Below are 21,300 nucleotides of genomic sequence, written 5' to 3' on the forward strand. Positions count from 1 at the left end.
AGTTTTAATGAGATTTTGTTTCCCGTTTGAAGACCTACATTCTTTAGAAGTCGTTAATAGCCCCAAATTCTAAGGACTGATTGTATATTGGTTATTAGTCAAAAATGGCATACTTTTAAAAAAATTATTAAATGGTCAGAAACAAAGCAGTATTTAAAAGGAATAGGTGGGGGAAATCACTTTTTAGGGAAGAATTGCTTCTAATCGTTGACAGTTGATTCCCTTAGTTTAGGTTAAGTGTAAGCTTGTAGGGACTGTTTTGGTAAACTGCTTTCCTGTGTTGCTTTTAATTTCTCACTAATGCCATCTGCTGACAATACACAGAAATGACCCAGAACATGAGTTGTTTCACTTGCAGAGTGAACATCCTGTGGAGTTTTGTTTCTTAGTTTTTTTAAAATACAGGCATCTCTCCTTTTTTAATTGATTTGATAAAATACTATGTTCCTGTTTGCAAGTTACAGGAATCTCTTAAATCATTGCAACCCAGGAGCATTTTATTTTGTTCCTTGTGAATATTTTGCACAGTTTTTAATTGCTAACCACAGCGCTTAACAAGTACATATAATATTTTAGCAAAATAGGAGTCAGTTTATTACAGTAATGATTATTTAATTTAGGAAGTAATATTAGTATTTTGGTCAAACTTCAGATACATTGTAATGCAAACACTTCAGTTTTGATGAATACCAAAAATAACATAAATATCTGCCTTTGTTGGACTCTGAGACTGTAGTTGTTTGAGGTGAAGCTGAAAAATGTGCTATGACCAGAAGGCTGACAGGCTTAGTACCTCAGTCTGTTACAGAACTGGCTTATGTCCAAAAATGCAAGCAAGGAAAACCTTGTAGTGGTCTCACAGATGTGAACGCTTACACTTTTCTTCCTGAAAACTTACTTTTTGGGATGTCTGTAAGACCGCCCATGGTGAGATTGGGGGGTGGACAGGATGTGTACAGTACAGTAGTTTTGCCTTGCTGCCTGGGCCCTGCTCCTTGAACCTCCAGAAATTTAAAACCTAATTTTTAAATTAACTTGTATCTCATACTTTAATCATCTGTACAATTAAATGTTTTACCAAGAGACATTCCTTCACTAAATGTCCAATTCTGAGATGCCCCTTTCAGAAGAAGGGTTTACCTTTGAACAAATAATAGTATAGAATGTGTGTGTTCTGTTTTAAGGTCATGCACATGGTGGGCACAGCAGGGATGATAAGGATTTCAGTGACCTGTCTGCCACAGTTACTTCTGTGTGTGATTCCCTGGAGAAATGATACTCATTCTGTACTGCTTATGGGATCCTTATCACTTTTCTGTTGACTGTAAAGGAAACCTATGGTGGTTAATTTCTGGCTTCAGTGAATGCTCTGCCACCTCCTTCCCCACCCCAGTGTAGTGTAGTGGATAAATGGAACAGCAGCAGTTACGTTCAGAGCTCTGGTGAACATCTGTTATAAATTAAAGTAGTATCTGTGCCCCCCAGATAAGCTGATTTTACTCTAAATTTGTATTTGTTACAACTCTTAATGAAATACTGAAATGCCTTTCTTTATCACCTGGTTTTTCTCCCACTGTTTTTCTGGTTCTCTTTATTCAAATAAAGCTGTGCTTTTTACTTACTAACTTGTGATCTGAATCTGTTTTATGAGTATTTAAATAGTTGAAGATAGATATATGTATTTTGTTTTTGGAAGCCTAATGCTTCTGCTACCCACAACTCTTATGCCTCTAAATATTAAACTTTGTTCTCTTAAGTGGTTTATAAATTGCTAGAGTAGGTAGAAATGGATTTAGGGAGGAGGCTGTACTGTCTTGCCTCAGATTTTGCAAGAGATTTGGAGTATCTTTTCATTTTTTTTAGATAGTAGATGAAATACATGACCTCTCTTTTTAGGACACTTACATTCTGGCATCTTTCACTGCATATTCCTGTGCTAAAGTAGCTGGTATTTAGGTCATAGTAATACTTATTTTTAATGAAGGAAGTTCTCCTAAATTAATTGTGGCATTGCTGAAGGGTGGATTGTACTAGAATTCCCCGTGCCTGTCCTGTATCAGGAAGCCTTCCTGCTCTGAAAACTGAGTATTTCCCAACAAGACTGAGGCTGAGCATTGAAGGCAGAGTGGGTAAGAGTAACTCTGCTACCACTTGTCCCATTCAGGAGATGGTGAAGAACAGCAGTAGAAATAATGCAATTGTCAAGACCCTCATGTACTGGAGAAGAAGAACTTGATTTCTGCCCTAGCCATGATGGAGGGTAGCTGATGCCTCATTCATTGGCATTTTGTTGGGCTTGATCATCAGAAGGATTAACTGGGAGACAGATGTATGATTACCACACAGATGTGTTATGTTGGTGAAGGCAAATTGGCTGGAAAGGCACAAGTTTTTCATCTTTTGTGGTTTTCTTTAGTAATGGGTTTTATAAACCTGGTAAGTTTTGGGCTGCTTCTAGAAGTTAATTCCAGCAAACTCCAAATAAAATCATATTTTCAAGTTGTGAAGTAGTATAAGAAAGTAAATAAGGATTTTTGGGGGTTTATGAGGCAATGAAGTGTCAGAGTTAGTCTCATGCTAGTCAGAAGTTGTATCTTTAATGTTAGTACTTCATATTATTTGTGTGCTCTTGTGTTTGCTCACTCTCTAAAAAAGCAGCTGATGATGGTTGGAGACACTGATCTTTTAAAAAAGATGGTTTTTTTCTTGGACTCCAGAAACTGAAGTCTTTACCCACTAGTGCTTTTGACTGTTGTGGGTTTTTGGGGTTTTTTTGTTTTTTTTTTTTTTTAAACAATTCTGTCATGTAGTAAGCTCACATGGGGAAAAGGTCATAAGAAGAAAGGGACTACCAAAACCTTTAGTACAACACTTTCAAATAGATGTCAAAATACTGTATTTTGTTTTGAGAAAGCTAATAATTAATTATATTTTTACAAAAAAGTATTACCAACAAATGTAAGTTGCTTGTGTCCTTTAAATCAAACTAGTATGGCTTCATGGCAAAACAGAGCCTCTACTGAATATTTTATTGTCTAAGAAAAAAAAAATCAGTATCTATTCTTTTTCAGAAATACCAAGTTTGTTTTCAAAATCAGCTCCAGGAGTTAGTAAGATATATGTGATGGGAAATAGACTTCACTTGTAATAAAAATAAGTAAAGTGAACCAGGCCTGACTTTTAATGGGAGTCAAAGCCACTTCAGTTTTAGGTGTTGGTATTTTGCCGTGCCTTTCAGTGTATAAAACAAACAAACAAACACTTTAGGTAACCTGAATTCCTTTGTCCTACTGTGATTGAATTACATTGTGCAGTGAAAAAGATTCTCTCAGTCATGAGAGTATACTTGCATGCACACATGAATATGTAACTGCTGAAGAAAGATAATGAATGTGTAATTTCTTGTGCTCAAATTGTGTCTGTTCCTGTTTTAGTATCCTTTATCTTTCCTGTCTTTCATGTTGTGGTTTAGTGTATAGGAAACATAGTTTGTATATTGAAGAAGGCACTGCCTTTGATTACAAAAACTTCTTACAAATTGTTAGCAATTTTTTTTCTTTCTATTCAAAGATAAATCGATAGAAACTACCTTGTTTAGATAGATTTGCCCTAGTTAGGATTTCTACTTGTGGAAACAGTAGGTGCGGGTGGTGCCCTGTCACTGCCGCTGTGTGTCACTGCAGGGCTCTTATCAGTGAGCAGTGCTTGGAATTACAGCTTCAGTTCTCAGTCAGAATTCCTTTCTGCAGATTCTGTTACTGCTCAGTGTGGTTTGAGGTTTTTTTTCCTATTACCACTCTTGGTTTTTTTGGTTGTTTGGGTTTGTTTTTTTTTTTTTGAGTGAGGGGGTTGCCGGGAGGGTGCAAGTTTGTTCCTGCCCCTATATGTGCCTTCAAACAGAATCGGCAGGGAATTAGTTAGAAATTGTGCAGCAAATGCCTTCAATTTATTAAGATAAATTACATATTAACTACATTTGTTTCTCATCTGTCTTTTGCCTTGCAGACCAGAATCTGTAGAAGCTAGCCCTGTGGTAGTTGAAAAATCGAACAGTTATCCGCACCAGTTGTATACCAGCAGCTCGCATTCACACAGTTACATTGGTTTGCCCTATGCAGTAAGTTTTGTGCTAAGTATTCTGTACAAAATGTATTATGTAAAATCAGCTGTTCTTAGATGGAAAAACTGATTCATGCTTATATTTCTATATCTTACTGGGAGCTGGGTAGGTTGACTAAAGATGGTTGATTAGAAGGAGAGTACAGAACATAGTGGACTTAAATGTTAAACAGTTAAGAAATTAGAAAATAAGATTGAATAATGACAGAAATAAAATTTTAACCTTTTACTAAAAAATAACTCTCTAAAGTTCTTTGCCAAGTGAATTCATACACTTGGGCTTGAATAACCATCAGTGTATGAGCATTTATGAGTTGTTATAACTTATCTTTTAACAAAAATCTAGGACCATAACTATGGTGCTCGGCCTCCTCCAACGCCTCCAGCTTCTCCTCCTCCATCAGTGCTTATAAGCAAGAATGAAGTAGGCATATTTACCACTCCCAACTTCGATGAAACCTCCAGTGCTACTACCATCAGTACGTCAGAGGATGGAAGCTATGGAACTGATATTACCAGATGCATTTGTGGCTTTACACATGATGATGGATATATGATCTGTTGTGACAAATGCAGGTAATGGATATTAAAATAATTTAAAAGGTAAAAATTACTTAAAAGTTCAAGCTGCACTGAAAGGAAGTGTAACTAAATGATGTTTTAATTATGTTGAGGGACAGGGAATTTCCTTCCATCAAAAAAGTGTTTGTAGGTTATGTGATTTTCTAATAGGTAAGATAGCTGATTAAGGCCAGTGAGTATTTTATACTTTATTCCAGTCTGTCTTGACTACTCCTTCTTTTGTTCATGCCTTTAAGTGCGCTGCAGCTTAATAAGGACATATCTTTTTTCCCTTCTGAAAAGGATGTGTCTCTGGTATTTTGTCCAGGTTGTTTGTTACTATGATAAAACAAAGACCAAGGGATCACTTCATCTGCGTGTACTAATAAAGCATCTTGGTGAATTATGTATATGTAAATCAGGCAACTTGAAGGATGCAAAGTAATATGAAAGAAACTTTTCAAATACAGATTTCTCTGTGCGTGATCTTTATGATAAGAACTCTTTGATTTTCAAAGGATATAGTTTTAAGAATTTTTATTAAGTATGAAAAGACTAACCTAGATTCTTACAGGAGAAGCTGAAGTTAAATGTTTAAACTTCTGTCATTATGCATAAGCACCTACTTGATCACAGTATAATAGAAGACTGCTATTAAATACTTGGAGTTGGAAAAATTAACAGGAGAAGACAAATCTCATGTTTCTACTTAATATTAGTCCCTATTTTTACCCTCGATATGCTTAATGAATGCTGCTGAATTTATTAGATCTTCATGTATTTATGATTGTTACAGCTAATTAAAACACTAAATTGAGTTCCATTTTTCTGTCTGCTTGCATAACAAGCTTGTTAGTAATTTCTCGTGGTCCTTGATTCTGATAACCTTTGCCCCTTATTTTGAAACATATTAAGATGTTCTCTCAGCAGTGCAGTTGTAGGCAGTCACCAGTTAGTCTGTTTCCTTTGAAGAAGCAATTACCTCTGAGGAGTTGGAAAGAGTTGTGGTAAATCCGCAAGTGGGAAGATAACGATTTTTGTGTCCCTAATCCTTCTAGCAATGTGGGGATGAGCATAAACTACTGTTTTAGGTTAGCCTTCAGCGAGCAGCCTCTGTTCCCTGACTGTGGGAATCAGTTAAAGCTCTTTCTGTGCTACACAACAGTACTACCAGTCATGCCACGTGTATGTTTTAAATGTTCTCTTAAAATTTATAAGTAAATAAACCCATATCTTTGTGTATATTTCTGTGTCTAAAAATAAAAATACATATCTATTCCTAAAAGAAAATGGAATCCTTTTGTTTAAAAACAGAACACTTTTTGCTATGTAGAGCATAAGTGTTGTTGCTGTGGATATTTGTCTGTCTTGTTCTCTCTTGTGATAATTTACCATTTTATTTCTGGTGTTAAGAGGAATGTTTCCAAGAGAGAAAATGGGTCAGCTGGCACGCTGGTGGCAAAGATGGTGATTGAGATACAGTTTTAGGCAGTATTCAACTTGAGTAAAGATCAAAAATGATGAAGAAATAAAAAAAAAAGAACAGCTTCCTTTCTGTCTCTGTGTGTTGTGCACACAGTTTTTAAAATTGTACTTAAAAGTTGAGGTTTTATTTGTTTTTTTTCCTTAAAGTGTCTGGCAGCACATTGACTGCATGGGGATTGACAGACAGCATATTCCTGACATATATCTGTGTGAACGTTGTCAACCCAGGTGAGTAATTTGGTTTATTTTGAATTCTGAATTAAAGTGGAATGAGTAGAGTTACGAAAAAGACGAGTTGCTGGGGAAAACAAAATTGGTCACTCTAACAACCAGCAGATAAAACAGACCATGTAGAATAGCCCTGACAGTTCCAGTTAAAGAGCTGCATTTCTGATGCAGGCAGTCTTACCAGCCTCCATGCCCTTGTGCCCAGTAGTCACTGTTTCACTTCACTAGGCAGCAGGAGTAAACCCTTGAAATGCATATGAAAATAGCAGCGATTCCTGGATCCTTTCTCAGTTGGATCAATACACAGACAGTCTGTTCCATATTTCATTTCGTGGCTGTTGTACATTAAGAACTCTTAACAGTGTTCTCAGGTTATGGCCCTGTTCTCATAGGCTGCAGGGATCACTTGGAGGATTTCTTGCTCTGGAATGAGTCCTTGCATGTGCTCTCCCTCTCCCCACTGCTATCCCCCATTCTCTCCACCTTGAAGTCATATGACATGGCAAGGATGGCTTTTTGTTCTGACTCTGGTAGGCAGGTTATACCTGACTGCCATCATAGTTCTTGTCCTGCCATGTAGAGTATAAAATGCTACTGTTGCTTATGTTGTAGATTGTTAATTAAACAGCAAAAAAAAAAGTGTTCAGAAAATTTGAAATATCAGGAAATTGTTCTTTTCTTTCTGAGAAGTAATTTGAGCCTCGTCATCATAGAATATTTGTTCAGTATTGTATTGTGATGATTGTTCTGAAGAATCTGCAGGAAAATGGTGTAATGCCTGCTTATCTGTAATCCCTGGACCAACTGTCAGTCTGTTCTGAGCTATCAAATTTTGTTTTGTTTTGTTTTCAAGTGATTTGGATACGTGTATGTGCCTTACATCAAAATGGAATGGAACAGTGCACAATTCGTGTTTTCTCAGTATCTGAATATTCACTTAGTTTACCGTTTATTCTGTAATAGTCATTGGGAAATGGTAAAGGTCTGTTTTCATACTTAGATGCACTGATTTATTTTCTAATTACAGGAGTTTAGATAAAGAAAGGGCAGTGCTGTTGCAACGAAGGAAAAGGGAAAATATGTCAGGTGAGTAAAACTTAAACTTTTTCTTCAGTAAAGCTTATAGGTATAAATCAACTGTATAGAGCTTAAGACTGTATACATGGTTCGTGCAGCTTTGACAGCCTTCAGCATTTAAGGTTCAGTAAATCAATGCCTTTTATTTGACTGTATTATTACCAAGATAATGTCGTATCAGAATTGTTACAGTTCCACGTGTTTTATTAATGGCTGTCAGAACTACTTTTTTTCATATTAATGTGGAGTAATTCAATCTCTTGAACATTCAGGTTTCTTTTGAGATGAAAGGATTTCTAAGTCTAATTTCTTTTTGAAAAGAAGTTTTGAGAGGAAATCCAAATTCTGATTTGTTGGATGTAGATTGGGGGTGTGTTTTGGTATGGGTTTGGGTTTGTTTTGACAACGAGAAAAGTTGCTGAACTTGGGTAATATGATGTTTTGAGGATTTGTTTGCCTTTGATAACTAGATGAGGCATGTAGTGCAAGTACCCACTGTGTTTTATGAAATAAGCTCTCCTACCTGTTGACACAATTTTAAAACTCACCTGGCCTAATGTCAGGAGTTCTTTCCAGCCATTACCAAAATATGTTGTAGTAGTTTTGATTGACAGGTGGTACTTTCAGGCTCTATTACAAAAGTAATAAATGAGGAGGCAGTCATCTTCTTGAACGTGTTTTAAATCATGTCTCTAAAGTAATGGAGTGTGTTTTAAGATTTCTTTAAAAAATACCATGTAGGTAAGGTCCTGATGCCCACTTAATATGACTTCAGAAAATCTGAAATGTGTGGTGTGGCCTAGAAGTCTGTGTGGCTTCATCGTACTTCTTGGTGCAGTTGACACTTCATGTTGTCTGGGGCTAAACTACCTAAAGTCTGTTAAAGGCATTAATGTCTTACTCATAAAACTAAATCATTGTCTGTTTTGTCTGTTTTTCATTTTAATGAAACCAAACTTCTTTTGTAAAATTTTTGTTAACCTACTAGGTCAACAAAATTTAAAGTCTAAAATTTTTTTAGAATTCAAAATTATTTTTGCTGATTCTATTTAAAGAATAGAACAAGTAGATTTATAATTTATGTGGAGTTAATGAGTTCCCTGAGTGGTAGGATGATACTGTGAGAATGAACTTGAGTTTACATACAGGATAGGGGAAGTTGATGGTCTCAGCTCTTTAAGTCATCTCTTGGGATTTGTAGGCACAGTCTGATCATTTACAATAAACTTAAAAGGGAAGAAAAATGAAAAATCTTAACAGGAGCTGAAAAGAAGTTGATGTTCAACCCTTAATCCTGATGAGCAGTCTTTTAAATCTGTTACATGTATTCAGTAGGAGAAGAGATTACTAAGTGGTAAATCTCAAGTATCCAAATAGAGTTAAAAATAAAGACAAATTCTGGTCCTCTTTAGCCTAAAACTCAGTCATAAGTGCAGTGTTGATTACTGTGATTTATAATACATAACTTGAATGTGTGTGTTTGCATCTTTATCTTGGCTAAATGCACTTCATGTTGACTGTTATTACTTAGTTGAGGAGGACTTAGTGATTTTGGGTGTGAACTCTCACAAGACATTAGTAAAAGGGCCAGTTTTCATAGATGATTCCAATTTGGAAAAGCAAAAGTGGCATCAGTTCAAATGCATCTTTTCAATGTTTTAAATATTCAACAGTAGCAGAATGTTACTTGTAATTCACTTAATAATAAGTTACAGGTGTTTGATAAAAGGTAAGATTGCATTATTTGGATGTTTTTTGATGAGTGTGTATATATAGGGCTTTTCATTTAGATATGGGAATTCTTTACAGTACAGTGGTTTTTATTGTAAAGATACCTAAAGTATTGCTGGTTTAGCAACAGTAGGGAGCAAGTAGTAGATCAGTTGGTTTACTTCAAGAAAAGAGCTTTTGGATGAACATTTTATATAATACAAAAACTGTGTGTCCTAAATTTCTGTGTGTAACCACATCACATCTTTTCCAGGCACAATATTCAGCCTGAGGTTGTATGTGGTGTTGGATTTTGTTGTTCTGGTATAAAAGTGTAATTCTGATGCTGCTTACTGTGCATTGGATCATTGGATTGCGTACTGTGGTTCGGTGAAGGGAGCACCTTAGTTAAGCCCCTACTAGTTGAATACTGGGTGTTTTGGATTTGGGGTTTTTTTTGTGATTTTTTTTTTTTTAAGGTAAAATATCTAGATGTGCAACTTATTCAAGGATAAGTTGCTTCAAGCTGCCTGGTCTTTAAATTGATGCTGTCGAGGTCACTTGCTGCTTATAGGTGAATAAATCTGGGCCCATAACTTTGTGAAATTTGGAGAGTTTGAATCTTGCCTTCCAACATGGAAACTCAACATCTTCACTTAGTGTGCTTTACTAAGGCTCCTCAAAGTGAAAGCAGGTTATATAGGTTAGGAAGGAGTGTCTCAAAACAACTCTATGTAATTATATGTTCAGTTGAGGTAATTATTCTTTACAGTAAGTTAGAGCACAGTGTTGAAATGTATCTTCCCTAAGGAAGACAGTGTTTTGTGGGGTTTGGGGCAAGGGGAGGAGAGGTGTGTGGCTGTGGCACCATGATTGTGCAGGCATTAGTGGAGGGACTACAGAGGGCCTTGGGTTTCCATTGCTCAGGCTTTGGTTATTCTGCATTTCTTCTTTCTGTGTGCTTTTTATGCTAGTTGAGAAAATATTCCCAGCAGAAATGTAAACAAATTCAGAAATTGTTATCAATTCCTGATTTATAAAACATAATTATGTAACTTGATAAATTGTTCAAAAGAACAACCAAGATGGTTAAATGGGATTGTTTACTATGCACAGAAGAATCTTGTTAAGGAATGTTGTGAGCAAGAAAAATCCAGAGTAACCAATAGCTGGAGTTCTTTATTTAGTAAAGAAGGTTTCAAGAATTAGGACTGTTGAGTGCACTGATTAAGACAACATCCTTCTGAGCTCAGAAGGAATGTTTCCTCTGCTCTTATATTAAGTATTTGTAAATCTGGCATCTGTGCAGTATGAGAAAAAGGTTTTTTTAGTGTGAAATGTATTTATTGAAAGCAGAATATTTGGAAAAGCTGCTAAAATCCAAGAAGTCTGTACTGAGCACATGTGAACAGCAGCCTCTTATCTGTGTGCACCATCTCTTCCAATCCTCACCAGCCTTCACAGCCTTTCATCCTGACAGAACTAGGGTAATCCTGTTTCAGGTCAGGATATGTGTTTGACATAAATGCTGATGACTGCTAAATTTCAGGCTTTGGCCATGAGGTCTGTGAGTGCACAGCACAAAAAAAAATATCTGTCAGTCTGTGTGTGATCATCCCTTTTCCCCAAGTAGCAGAATGTTACTGTTAGGGGATTTTGAGTAGAAAGCGCTTTTGACTAAATTGACATATTTACCCTAAAAAAGCACTTGATACTGCAAATTACAGTTGAAATAGTTGATTACAACTTACATGTATTAATTAATAGGGCTTCACAAGAAATGCTGGTCTGTTATTAATTTTAAGCCCTTCTAGATTACAGTCATCTGAGAGAATCCTAACGCCGTATTACAAGTAAAAGCTAAATATAAGTGAACAAGTTAACAAATATATTCTTTTAACCTTTTTTGTTCTGATTCTAATTTTGCTTATAATGGAATATGGTAATATAATTCCATTCAAAGAATGGAATTACTCTTGTACCTTTTTCTTATCTGGCATTACAAACATCTGTTAATTGCCAGTTGCTCGCGTGTTCTTCCCTTTCATGCTGTTGCAACTGTTGGTGAACTTTGCATATGAGTGCTTGGAGCATTTGTCAGCATGAATTTTTGGGTTTCGAAGGGAGATGTCGAGTAAGTAGTGAATGTTCTTTCTGCAGTACTTGATTGTTTACAGAATATTCTTTGTTTCAAAGATGGGGATACCAGTGCAACAGAGAGTGGTGATGAGGTTCCTGTGGAACTGTATACTGCTTTTCAACACACACCAACGACGATTACTTTAACTGCTACAAGAGTTACAAAAGTCAATGATAAGAAGAGGAAGAAAAGTGGGGAGAAAGAACAGAACATAGCAAAATGTAAAAAAGTAAGTGAGTGTAATTTCTCATATTACTTTGTGTTATAAATTATAACTATGTGACATCTCTTACAGAGGGACACTGGTTTTAAAAATCAGTTTATTTTAGAACCTAGTTTTAGCTTGAAATGTATTACTCTACAGTAATGGTGCCCCCCCCCACTTATTTCAAGTTACTATATCTTAGCTGTGAAAGTTCAATTTTATAATTGAGGCAGAATTTCACATCAGGAATTGCATTTACTGGACCATTTGATATAGTTAGAGATGGTGCAGAAGAAGCTTTGGGATGTCCAAAGAAGAATTCTTTTAAAGTGTTCTTTTGTGGTTGTTTTACATTGAAATGTTTGCCATCAGTTGTCCTGATGTGACTTCATTTATTTCAGTTGAAATTGTGTGGAAGTGTGCTCTCAAGTTAGCTGGTAAACTGTTTTGGTAAACAGGACATTATGCAGTTTAGCTACAGGTGTAAACAGTATCACAAATGTGAAGACAAAATATGTATGAAGAAGTAACGTACATGGATCTTACCAAATCAAGTTGCTTTTTGTAGTTCTGTTTCATTGGCTTGGATGAGAGTTCTGCCTTTTAAATGAAATCAGAATTAGTTACTGATGTCTTGTAAGAAAGTTTTAGAAAAATGTTTCCACTTCAACAAACAATTCTGAACACAAATTTACTACCATGTGTTATTCTGTTACCTCTACTGTTTTGGCTTGGATTCTGAAATTCTGGAAAGTCATGTGGGAGAAATGTAGGGGTCCCTGGACTCTACTATGCACTTAGGTTGAAATGCTGAATTGATTTTTAAAGTGCATTTTGTGAGATGTAACCTCTTACCTTCTTGAGATTTCACCATAGTTTGTTCTGTTGTTTTCACCTTGCGTGTTTTACTGAAAAACTGTTAATTTGTTAATAGATTTTGAACTCCTTAAGAGATTTTGTATTTCTTCCAGTGAATATATATATATCTAATTTTATTCCAGGCATTTCGAGAAGGATCCAGGAAATCTTCACGAGTAAAGGTAACGTGATTTTGTTTGGATTTTGTGTCAAACCTTAATTGTACATTACTTAAATAGTAAGAAGCATTAAGAGTGTAATTGGGACTAAACATTAAGCACTAAAATATTCTCTTCTTGATAACTAATGTATTACATATGCATCACAGTGATTTTAAACTATGCATTGTATTTTTATGTCCTAGAATTTAATTGAAATAATGTAGTGTGAATTTTTATCCTGAGAATAGGTGGTTTTGAAGAGCTAGTGGATGAACTGGGACTCGTCTGTGCTATACAAGGGAGTAAAGTTGAGTGCACACCTCATTCAAACTTAGTAGCTCCAGCTTTTTATAACACTTACACAGCGAAATAATGAAGTATTGCATTTGAAAGATAAATTAGCAATTCTGCTCTGTCATACACTCCCTGTATACATCTGATGGGACTCCACTCACTAGTACTGGCACAGCCTGAGGAGTCATGCTGGGAGGTCTGCTTTGTAAGATTTAAGTGTTACACCAGTCCTAAAGTTTTCTGTGAGATAAAAATATGCATGGTGTGAGAACTAGGTATTTGCCTTAGTTCGTTGATGCTTGGGATATATAAAAACAAGTGGGATGTAATTTATGCTTCAAATGTATAAAATGTGGCTTCTGAATAGTGAAGACAGAATTGGGGAAGAAAAACCTCTGCTGTGGGGGTTTTTTTTGAATATGGTGCTTCTAAGGTTCCATTGTGGTTTTTTCATGGTTTTCTTAGCATCACACCTTTTTTAATGCTGTTTGTGTGTATGGTTTTCTTCCTGCACAAAAGAAATGTGAACAGGTAATTTGAATTGCTGAACTACTTGTGTTTTATTAATATTTAATAGTGTCTCTGCTCAGGTGGATATAGAAAAGGGAGCGTTGGCTGGCTGCTGCTGTCCGTAAGGAGCTTTGGTTGGCTGCAGCCTGGCTGCTTCTTGTGAGGTCTGGAGGTACAATGGCACTTTCTTTAAAAGTGAAAGGATCTGAAGCAATGCAGAAGAGAATTGTGTAGTGAGGAGCTGAGAAGGAGGGAAAAATATGTGCAAAGCCTGTAACATTGAGTCACAACCTTAACGTAGTAGGTGTAGGAATAGTAAAGTTTAGTAAGTTGTGCTGCGGAAGAAAAGATATAACATGACCCTTAAAGTTAAAAGGGGAGAACCAAGTCTGTGTATTAAAGGATAAAAGCTGGAGTTCTGTGTATTTGCATATGTTCACAAAAGTTGAGTGGATGGAGAGATCTGACCCTCCAACTCCCTCACTCATAGATTTGTGATGCAGTGCATTTGTGGGAGGAAACAATGTCAGTCTCCATTCTCATCCCACTAAAAGCTAGAATCCCTGTCGAGGAGGGAGTGTATTTCTGAACTTGGGTGATATTTGTGAAATAAAATTCTTGAACAAATGTAATGTGACTGAATTCAACTTGAATGTTTTTAAGTAATGCAGAGTTTTATACCAGACTTCCTAAAAAATCCAAACTTTAAATCAATTCAGTCAATACCTCTACCCTTCATTTTGTGTCTTCTTGTAGAATTATTTTTTTAATTTTTGAATATCTTGGCTTCTAATATCTGGTCACTTACTTTATTTTTAGGGCTCAGCTCCAGAGATTGATCCTACTGACACTTCAAACTTTGGATGGGAAAATAAAATCAAGGCATGGATGGATCGTTATGAAGAAGCAAATAATAACCAGTACAGTGAAGGTGTCCAGAGGGAGGCACAAAAAATAGCTCTGAGATTAGGCAATGGAAACGACAAAAAAGAAGTCAGCACCAGCAATCTGATTTTCAAACCTCCAGTAGAGGTAATCAGCGGTGCCTCTTTGTGTTATTACGTGCTCTGTTTGCCATGACAAAAAATGTTCGTATATATGCCTTAAAAAAAAAACCAAAAAAACCAAGTAAAAACACCTGGAGTCTTAATATCAGAATTTTAACATTTTTCAGAATTTGAAGTTTATTTTTATACATTCTATATCATCCCTGGTTATGTTTATATTTGCATATCATTTATCCTAAAAAGTAGCTAAGGTGTTAGTCAGAGCCTGAACACTGGATTGTCCTTAGACTCTCTGTTGTCAGGCAGTCAGCTTTGTTGTTGTTTCTCTGTGGGGAATATCAGGAGTGGTTAGAGTAGATAGAGGCATAGAGGCTGAATCTGTTTGGATTTTTTTTTTCCTACGATGTGTATCAACATGTTCATTGTCTACATTTTTCTTAAGGTATGGTAAGTGTTCTGGATGTTCATGAGTGATATTTCTGATACTGAATCTTTATTTTATTTTTTTTTACTCGATTCTGTAATTTCTAGTTCATGAAGGAAATGTGCAATGTCTTTTTTTAGCCTTACTATCAGTTACTTGAAGGCTTAAAATCAGAGCCGTATAAAAGACCATAGCACTTTGTAGCAGAAATCTTGAGGAATAGTTACTGTAGCAGATTAATGGAAGCATCTTTGCTTCTTTTTCTCGAAGACCATCATGGCATATGGGACACCCTCCTTAGAGGAATATCCCTACTTACAGAGCCTTTTGCCTACATAGAGGCTACTTCCTTTTTGATTGGTGGTGACAGTTATGAGAGGTGTGAGTTCACTAATTGCCAGGGTATGTATTGGTTTTTAATTAAAAACCGTCCTTCCATCTAAAGACATGTAAATAAATCTGGAAACTCTCTCAGGATTCTTTTATTATGTTACTTTCCTGTTCTATTTTTCCTTGAATGAATTGTGAACGTCATTTTATGTCTGCATGTTTTGTTTTGTTTGAAGGAATTGGAGCCTTTTGAAAGTGTTGTGCAAAACAATGCAGCAATTCATCCTAGTCATGGTGAGAGTTAAGTGCACTAAGGGATGTAGTACTTGAATTGTGAGAACATGAATAAATTGGTTTTCATCCATGTACTGGAGAACTAGGGCTAGAGCGTTCTTTTAATCTAAATTCATAACTAGTCACATTGGTAAGGGAACAGGACAGTTTGGTCACTTCAGTCTGGAGATTTAATTACTAGAAGGGTTTTTAATTCATATAAAATTGCTTAATAGTTGTGAAAGTGTAATCTACTATTAATAATAATGGAAAAATGATAGTGATATTTCATAAATGAATCTGTATCTTTGCAGAGTTACGTGCAAAAAAACAAGAAAATTTTAAAAGCTGCCAAAGACTTGCCTCCCGATGCACTTATTATTGAATACAGAGGAAAGTTCATGCTGAGAGAACAATTTGAAGCTAATGGATATTTCTTTAAAAGGTTTGTTTATTCCAGATGTTTTGGTAAAGTAACTGTTAAAATGGTGTTTTGCCAAACTCTTACCTCAAGTACAAGTGAGTCTTAGTTATCAGCAGTCTTTTGCATTTTACTGTCGTCTCATTAAAAGCAGTGACAGCTGGAGTCTGGTCTCCCCCTTTCTCTTCTGAATATCCTTACAGATCTGTTCAGGAGCTAGTTTCCTCTTTCTTTGTTCTTCCCTGGTCACAGGATTCCTACATTCTCAGTTGGGTAATTTTGTACGTTAAACCAGGGATGGACAGGTTCTACCATCCTAAAATAATTCGTAAGTTAGTGGCAGAGGCATTATCTTTTGTGAGAGAAACAGGTTTTTTTAAGTCCATCAGGCTGAGAATAAAATTGAACAGAGGTTGACCTGGGCTCATTTTACTGCCAGAGTTCTCTAATTGCTGCCTTGTTCCTATGGGTTGTTTTCAGTGCTGCCATTGACTGCATGGACACACCTACTTGGGAATTTTCGAGAGGCCCATTGGAGGAGATAGAACACACAGCTTTTGCTCAGTAAACATGGAAGGGCTCTCTGGCACTTGCAGTAGCAGAACTTAAAGCTATTTATAATTTGTCCTGGCAAATTATTTTGGATGTCCCAAGGATGTCCCCTTGCTTTAGGGGGGTTATGTGTTAGTGGGTTTGCTGATGTTAGGCAAGCACATGGAGGTGTTACCTTTTTTTGTATGGTTCTCTGTGGCTTATAAATTTCTAACTGAATTTTATTTTAGGGCCTGACAGAAGTTTTAAGAAATTTGATAAATCTTAACCTTGTGTCTTCCATGTCTAGTGGTTGACCTGTTACTGTTCTCCCTTTAGATCTATGCAGAAGGTACAGGACTGTAACTCCAACTTGAGGTATTCTGAGAAAAAATTTGGAGAATGTACCAGTTAAAATCATGAAGCTTGAGTACAAACATGTCATTCTTAGATTAACACACAAATTTGATGTATTGTGTCAAACAGCATGTTTCAAAACTGACTAATGTGAAGCATAAGTGTTATTTAGCATCTTTAAAAATTGTAAAACTACTGGTTTTCTTGTATATTTTTCAGGCCGTACCCGTTTGTTTTATTTTATTCAAAATTCCATGGGCTAGAAATGTGTGTTGATGCAAGGACTTTTGGGAATGAAGCTCGATTTATCAGGCGTTCATGCACGCCAAATGCAGAGGTGAGCATATATATGAAGTTAAATTAGGTTTTATTTACTTAAAGTCCCCTTTTCCTTGAAATTCCAATAATTCAATAATTTAAGCAATTCCTACAGTTGTTATACATGTACTTAGAAAAAAGAAAGTAACTCATGATAATATGATATTTCCTTGAATATAGGTGAGGCACGTAATTGAAGATGGAACAATTCATCTTTATATTTACTCCATCCATAACATTCCAAAGGGAGCAGAGATTACTATAGCATTTGATTTCGATTATGGAAATTGGTAAGTATTTGAGAATGGTGTTCATTTGGTTACTTTGCAATTCAGAATGGCTTTGGTTTTGTCTTTTACTTTCTTGCATGCATTAATAACACAAGGCTCCTCAGGCACTGTATTTGCAGCATGTGCGTGGGCAGAGTTTCTTCTGTATTATTATTACTGCACTTCTGTGGTCTGCTCTTAAGCCAACTTGGATGCAGTGCTGTGTAGACATGCCTTTGCTACCTGACCTGAACCAAGTATGACCGTAGAGCACTACCTGTATTAATCAGCTTGGGTTCAGACTACCTCAGCATACCTGGCACTTTTAAGAATTGTTCTGCATCCCTCTGTAATATCTTTATCAGTGACATAGACAGTGAGATCAAGTGCACCCTCAGTAACTTTACAGATGACTGGAAGTTGAGTGAAAAGCTGGACACGAACCAGCAGCATGTGCCTGCCAACCACAATCTGGGCAACATCAAAAGCAGTGTGACCAGCAGGTTGAGAGAAGTGATTCTCCTCCTCTACTGTGTTTGTGAGATCCCACCTGGAGTACTGCATCCAGGTTGGGAGTCCTTGGTACAAGAAAGTCTGTTAGAGCAGATCCAGAGGAGGGCCACAAAGATGGTCAGAGGTCTGAGCACCTCTCCTGTGAAGACAAGGCTGAGGGAGCTGGGTTTGTTCAGCCTGGAGAAGTATTGGGGAGACCCCATTGTAGCATTCCAGTTCTTAAAAGGGGCTTAAAAAAAAAAAGAGGGGGAGAGGGACTTTTTACATCAGCAAATAGTGATACAGAATGGTTTTCAACTACAGGATCATAGAATGATAGAATGGTTTGGGTCAGAAGGGATCTTTAATCATCCAGTTCCAGTCCTCCTGTCTTGGACACCTCTAGACCAAGTAACTCAGAACCCCATCTAACCTGACCTTGAACACTTCCAGGGATGGGGAATCTGCAGCCTCTCTGGACAATATGTTCCAGTGCCTCACCACCCTCACAGCCAAGAATTTCTTCCTAATACCTAATCTAACTCAAAAAATGTGTTCAGGGCCAGGTTGGATGGGGTTCTGAGCAAGCAAGTGGTATCCCTACCCATGGCAGGGGGTTTGAAAGTAGATAATCTCTAAGGTCCTTTCTAAAATGAGCATTTATGTATCTCTGTGATCCTTCACATGAAGAGAACCTGAGAAGTTGCTGACTGATAGTTTTTTGGGGTTTGTTATTTATCCTTTTAAAGATACATCGTAGTTGTGCTTAGTACTTGCAGCTGACAGCTCTGTCAGTTGAATGTGTTTGAATAACATTTCCTGTGTATCCAAGTGCAGCTTGAAATTGTGCAAGTGACTCTGAGTTCAGTGTGCTCATTCTGTAAATCGTGTCTGTCTCAGCATGAAGAATTGTCTGCCTTTAGTGCATCTGTTCAGTTTTTGGTGGTTGTATTTCCACTTAGGATTACACTGAGATTTTAGATGTCTTCTGTCTTCCAATCAGATAATAACCTGAATTTAAAAGAATTTTGTGTGGCAAAAACCAACCAGTTAACAAGTACATAAGATTTCTGAATTACAGCAATATTGTGTATCATGGTGAAAACTTTAGTCACCTGCTTTTTAATGTGGTTGCATTACAGATGTTTAATGTGAAATTCATCAGCTTATGTGATTTAGTATTGAAAGGTCTCATTGCTGTACAGCCTAATCAAATACACCTTCTTGCATTTAATTACTTGCAGTAAATACAAAGTGGATTGTGCTTGCCTCAAAGAAAATCCTGAATGTCCAGTTCTCAGACGTTCCGAGCCTACAGAAAACATCAATACTGGATATGAAACCAGAAGGAAAAAGGGAAAGAAGGAGAAAGATGTTTCAAGAGAAAAGGAGACTCAGAATCAGAACATCACATTGGACTGTGAAGGAGCAGCCACCAAAATGAAAATCACAGACAATAAGCAGAGAAAGCTCTCTCCCCTCAGGCTCTCCATTTCTAATAATCAGGTATTGACATAAAGATGCTCAGAAATAAAAGCTTTTAAACACAGATACTCTCCTTTTGTAGCTACTAAAGGAATTTTAACAAGTCACTGCAAAGGGATATGGAGATTTATCAAAAATCAGAATGCTGGATAAGCTATTCAGACTTTTATATATATATACTGTTCTCAGTTTTACTTAATATTTGATTGTATTTTAAAATACATTGGTTCCCATACCACTTTTAACTATACTTTTTCCCTCTGAATTTCTTTGTGGCTCTCTTATGTGAATGCCTCATGTTGTGCTTTCAGGAGCTCAGTTCATCCTAAGTGCCTTTTGATTAGTTGCCTCTGTTACTTAGGAGCGGAGTATTTTAAATGTAGCAGCACCCAGAATACTAAGTGTTGAATGCAGCTCCATGTTTAATAGAACTCTGCAGCTCTGTGTTTAATTCAAAATACACCTTACTCCCCCTAACTGAAGCTGAATACTGGATAATGGGCAGATAGTATGGTAAAGCCACCTGGTAATGTATCATGATGGTAAATTTTAAATTAGTCTTTCTTTTAATATATCCATTTGAAAGAGCTGTTGGAAGAGATCTGTGACACGTAAATTACTAACTTATTTTGCAGAGCAGCTATTAAAGATAACTATTTAACATTACTTTTGATGTAATGCTCTGAGGAGTCTTAGTTCTGTGTAGCTTTTAGTTTTCCCTAGTTTGCAAGAGGAGTAGAGCTTCTGTAAAACAGTCATTTCCATCTTTCAGGAACCAGATTTTATTGATGATATAGAAGAAAAAACTCCCATTAGCAATGAAGTAGAAATGGAATCAGAGGAGCAGATTGCAGAAAGGAAAAGGAAGATGGTAAGTTGGGAAGCAAGTAGCTGCCTAAAGTCATCACTAAGGCTTAGTGACACCTGCTATTCACATGCTAATTGCTGCCTTTTTGTAGGCGTGTAGAATCCAGTATGTGTGAAGTCAGATCCTTACATGAACTTAGCCTTAAAATGCAAGAGTTGCTATTTGAGAATATTTCATCTGGGTTGATCACTGCTTTCTGACAAAAATCTGCTTTTATCTTCAATTGTATAGAACTTTTTTGCTGCCTTTAGATGATTTCTACAATGTCTCTCTTAGATTTAATTATTTGCTCTTTATTATTGCCTGCTATTTGTGGTGGTCATTTTTAGATATTGTTTTGGGAATCAATATTTTTGCCTATTCTGTTTGAGTTCCCAGTTTAAAAGCCCCAGAAATCCTGACTTTTAGAGGTTGGTAGAACAGTGTTACAAAAAGTAGCATTTAAAAATGTGGGGTTTTTTGTTAGGCATTCAAAAATTTGTAGCACGTTCTTAAATCTGAAGCAGGACTCTCTTGTTTGTCAAGGTTGGTATGAATGCAAACCTTTCTTCAGGAGTCTGTAGTAATGGCAGTGATTGTAATATCTCCCTTTAATCTGAGCTCCTGCTGAACTTGATCTTCATGTCAGTATACATTTAACACATTCTGAAGTACTTGAAAAAATAGGGGGAGAGTATTTAATTACATATTTATATGCGTGAAGGATTATGACTGAAATTGATCGTGATTATTGTTAAATCCATCAGACAAGAGAAGAACGGAAAATGGAAGCTATCCTGCAAGCTTTTGCCAGACTAGAAAAACGAGAAAAAAGAAGAGAGCAGGCTTTGGAAAGAATCAGCACAGCAAAAACTGAGGTTAAATCGGAATGCAAGGAAGCACAGATTCTCAATGATGCTGAATTTATTCAGGTAGTTATTTGGAGCTTTATTTTAAACCTAGCTTTTAACATGGCATATTTTGTCAGTTTGGATGTCGAACTGCACTTCAAGGTGTATGAATTTCACCCCTTCCCCCCCTCCCTGAATTAAAATATATTTGACCAAAATTTAGGTGGTTCTTTGATGACATTATATTAACTCCTAAATTTTTTTCCCAATAAGACACGTATGGAATTGTTTAATGATGAATTTCAGTTACATGAATTTATGTAGCGATGCACACACCCCCAGCTGTG

The 21,300-nt window shown here is 36.5% G+C and overlaps 1 protein-coding gene across 8 annotated transcripts in view; it reads left to right on the forward strand.

Annotated features, from left to right (window-relative positions):
- The window catches only part of KMT2E (lysine methyltransferase 2E (inactive)), a 57,244-nt gene that overhangs the window by 21,356 nt on the left and 14,588 nt on the right, over positions 1 to 21,300 (forward strand). For all 8 annotated transcript variants that reach the window (XM_050325133.1, XM_050325138.1, XM_050325139.1 and 5 more), the window contains 13 exons: positions 4,006 to 4,117; positions 4,466 to 4,695; positions 6,313 to 6,393; positions 7,421 to 7,479; positions 11,377 to 11,549; positions 12,527 to 12,565; positions 14,168 to 14,380; positions 15,697 to 15,827; positions 16,911 to 17,028; positions 17,190 to 17,299; positions 19,015 to 19,276; positions 20,028 to 20,126; positions 20,870 to 21,034. In XM_050325133.1, coding sequence (XP_050181090.1) covers positions 4,006 to 4,117; positions 4,466 to 4,695; positions 6,313 to 6,393; positions 7,421 to 7,479; positions 11,377 to 11,549; positions 12,527 to 12,565; positions 14,168 to 14,380; positions 15,697 to 15,827; positions 16,911 to 17,028; positions 17,190 to 17,299; positions 19,015 to 19,276; positions 20,028 to 20,126; positions 20,870 to 21,034 — 1,792 coding nt within the window. The remainder of the gene's footprint in view (positions 1 to 4,005; positions 4,118 to 4,465; positions 4,696 to 6,312; positions 6,394 to 7,420; positions 7,480 to 11,376; positions 11,550 to 12,526; positions 12,566 to 14,167; positions 14,381 to 15,696; positions 15,828 to 16,910; positions 17,029 to 17,189; positions 17,300 to 19,014; positions 19,277 to 20,027; positions 20,127 to 20,869; positions 21,035 to 21,300) is intronic.

This window comes from Myiozetetes cayanensis, unplaced genomic scaffold (genome assembly GCF_022539395.1).
Source record: "Myiozetetes cayanensis isolate MyiCay16 unplaced genomic scaffold, myiCay2020 scf3, whole genome shotgun sequence".
Classification (NCBI taxonomy): domain Eukaryota; kingdom Metazoa; phylum Chordata; class Aves; order Passeriformes; family Tyrannidae; genus Myiozetetes; species Myiozetetes cayanensis.